At 31.4% G+C, this 2,627-nt stretch overlaps 1 protein-coding gene across 1 annotated transcript; it reads left to right on the top strand.

Moving 5' to 3' along the window:
• The first annotated feature begins 841 nt into the window (after positions 1–841).
• Positions 842–1,276, top strand: LOC142321149 (uncharacterized). The gene has a single exon (XM_075359143.1). The coding sequence runs from the start codon at positions 842–844 to the stop codon at positions 1,274–1,276; it is 435 nt and encodes a 144-aa protein (XP_075215258.1).
• The last annotated feature ends 1,351 nt before the right edge of the window (positions 1,277–2,627 follow it).

Genomic DNA, 2,627 nt, shown 5'->3' with positions numbered 1-2,627 from the left:
TGACTAATACATCATCTGTTCTAGAAGGTTGTAATATATTTATTGTTTACTCTAGTAAATAAGATAGTGTCAGTAAATGTTATTTACGTAATTAATGAGATACTGTATTCTTTCACGGCGTTATTTAAGTAGGATTTAAAGAAATTCAATGTTCCTGGAATGACAGGTTTTTTGCGTTATAGTGATTAAATAAATTTATTTCGCTGCAATTAATACAACAAAAATATTTATATGATTTTTACTCATCTAATAAAGAGAAACTTAACCTCACGTATAGTGACCCTACAGCGGCATATATTTGGTAATGTTTTAATAGGAAAAAATGGGAATGCACAAAAATTAAGTATTGCATCAGCCAAGAATAATATTCCAGTTTCAGGGTTCCCTGACCTGCAATTTTCTCTTTCTGTTTATTCCCTCCTTCCTTTCCCCCACTACTTAACACTACCGTTTTGTGTTGGTCTGGCCACGTTGAATGACGTCACATTTGGGATGTTACGGGGTGGAGTAACCTTGATTGTGTATCACTCCGCAACCTTTGTTCCAGAAAAAATCTTGTTTACATTCGAACAGTTGTTGTTAATTTTCTAATCTCAACATACATTTTTGTTCATTTAAATCTGTTCTTTAAATTGTTTAAATTTTATGGTTATTAAGTTAATACTGAATAACGTTTAAACCATTTGTTTACAAGTACTACTTTCTGTGCAGTAAGTAGCGGGGAGGGGGTTTTCACGCTGGTGCAAGCAAAACAATAACACAGCGGCCTCATGTCTGACCCATTCACTTATTGAGTTTCGTGCGGTTTGGTTGTGTGCTGTTATTGTTTAGTGTTTACAAAATGCCTAGCATAGAAGAAACGTGTATATTATCTACTGGTAATACTACTACTCAAGACTTTTTAGCCCGTGATATGGAAGAATTAGTATCTGAAATTAAAGAAAATCTTAGATTGTCTGGTTTCAAAACAAGACATAATAGGACTTCTAGGCCATCGCCATATCAAATTCCTAGTCGAAGTTGGGGCGATGCATCGTGTGAGTGGTGTATAAAATCTCCTAGAACATGCAGTATTCATTCCTGTTTTTCAAAGAAAAATACTAAGTCAAATCCTAGTGATGATCCGTATGAGATGCTACAAGATTTACTTCGCGACGGTAGTCTCATCAAAGAAGCGGTACGTAGACTACAGAAAGGTTTATCCCCAAAACAAAGGTACCTATACGAATCTGACGAAGAAGCTTCTCGCAGTCCAATGCGCCCGTGTTTACAATGAAGATCAGTCGAACCTGGGTGTCATCAGGTATTGTGATTTTTCGTCCTAAGTCCTGAGCGGAGGTTATACGAGTCAACGACTGCAGACCTGTTAATATTTTCTGTGTTGTGCAACATGGTGCTGTTTTCACCAAAGTTGGATTCGGTGGTGAAATGGGGAGGAAAAGCAGTTTTATTATTGCAGTGCGTTGAAAAAATTCCTCGTCTGCCTAGTGCAAGTAATTTACGCTTATAAATGTTTCTATTTAGTATAATTATGTTTATATTGAAATGCATATTCATTATAGTTGGATATGCAGTCCATTGATTGATTGCTTACTTTGTTTTTAAATAGGCCTACATTCAGCTGTTATAGATTAATATTTTCTGTTACGAGTTTTTTCCAAACATTACACATTTCTTTTCCGTTTATTACTTTGTAAGGATTTTATTTTTGTCTTATATTCGTTAATTTACATTATGTTTTCAAAAAGATCATTTCCGAAAGTATTTCATTAATTAATGGTTTAACTTTAAATACAAACTGATCAATCTTAATAAAACTTTAGATATGAATGCATTCCCGTTAAAATGTAATGTTATTTATACAACTTCAGCAGTGTAAAGCCAAATTTATAAATTTCATGTTGTTTGCATTTATCTGTTACCATTTAAGTATTACAAATTCTCTTAATGTTATTACAAGTGTACTAAATTTTAATTTAACTAAATGTTCATAGACTTGTAAATTTTAAGGAATTTAGGAATGGTTTTGCTGCCAAAGTTTCTCTGTTACTTTGAGGAATTATTTTTACTAGTACCATTATTTACATTAATGTGAAATAATGAGGTATTTATTTTGTAGTTGTGACTTATTTAGTCATTATGCTATGTTTATCTGTGCTTTCTTTAATTTAGAAAGCGCATAAAGGTATGTTTGTTATAGGCCTACTTTGTTTTTAGTAAATGGGAAACATATAGTGTGTGTAGGCCCTTGTATTTTTATGCTAAATTTTTTATCTGTAAAAATTGTAAATGTTTAAAAATAGTTCGATCTCAAAATATATAAGTATTCATAATTAAACACTGTTTTTCTTTGTAATGCTTTATATTGTGATGTAAAAAGAAAACTTATTAATGAAAATTAGCCTAACTTTTATCAATGTTCACAGATTATTCATGTTAGTTACTGTTTTATAGATGTATTCTCAAGTTACTTGCAGTATTGATAATACAACTTCTAAATGTTTCTACAAATGATGGTGTTAACATTTTTTGGTAGTATGAATTGTAAATATGTTGTAAATTATATATAAATATGGAAAATTTTTTATTATATTGAATTTCCTCAATATGAGGTTGCAATTCTGTGT

The sequence above is a fragment of the Lycorma delicatula genome, chromosome 3 (assembly GCF_047948215.1).
Source record: "Lycorma delicatula isolate Av1 chromosome 3, ASM4794821v1, whole genome shotgun sequence".
NCBI lineage: Eukaryota > Metazoa > Arthropoda > Insecta > Hemiptera > Fulgoridae > Lycorma > Lycorma delicatula.
Note: the sequence above shows the minus strand (reverse complement) of the source record. Positions and strands in the feature narration are given on the sequence as shown.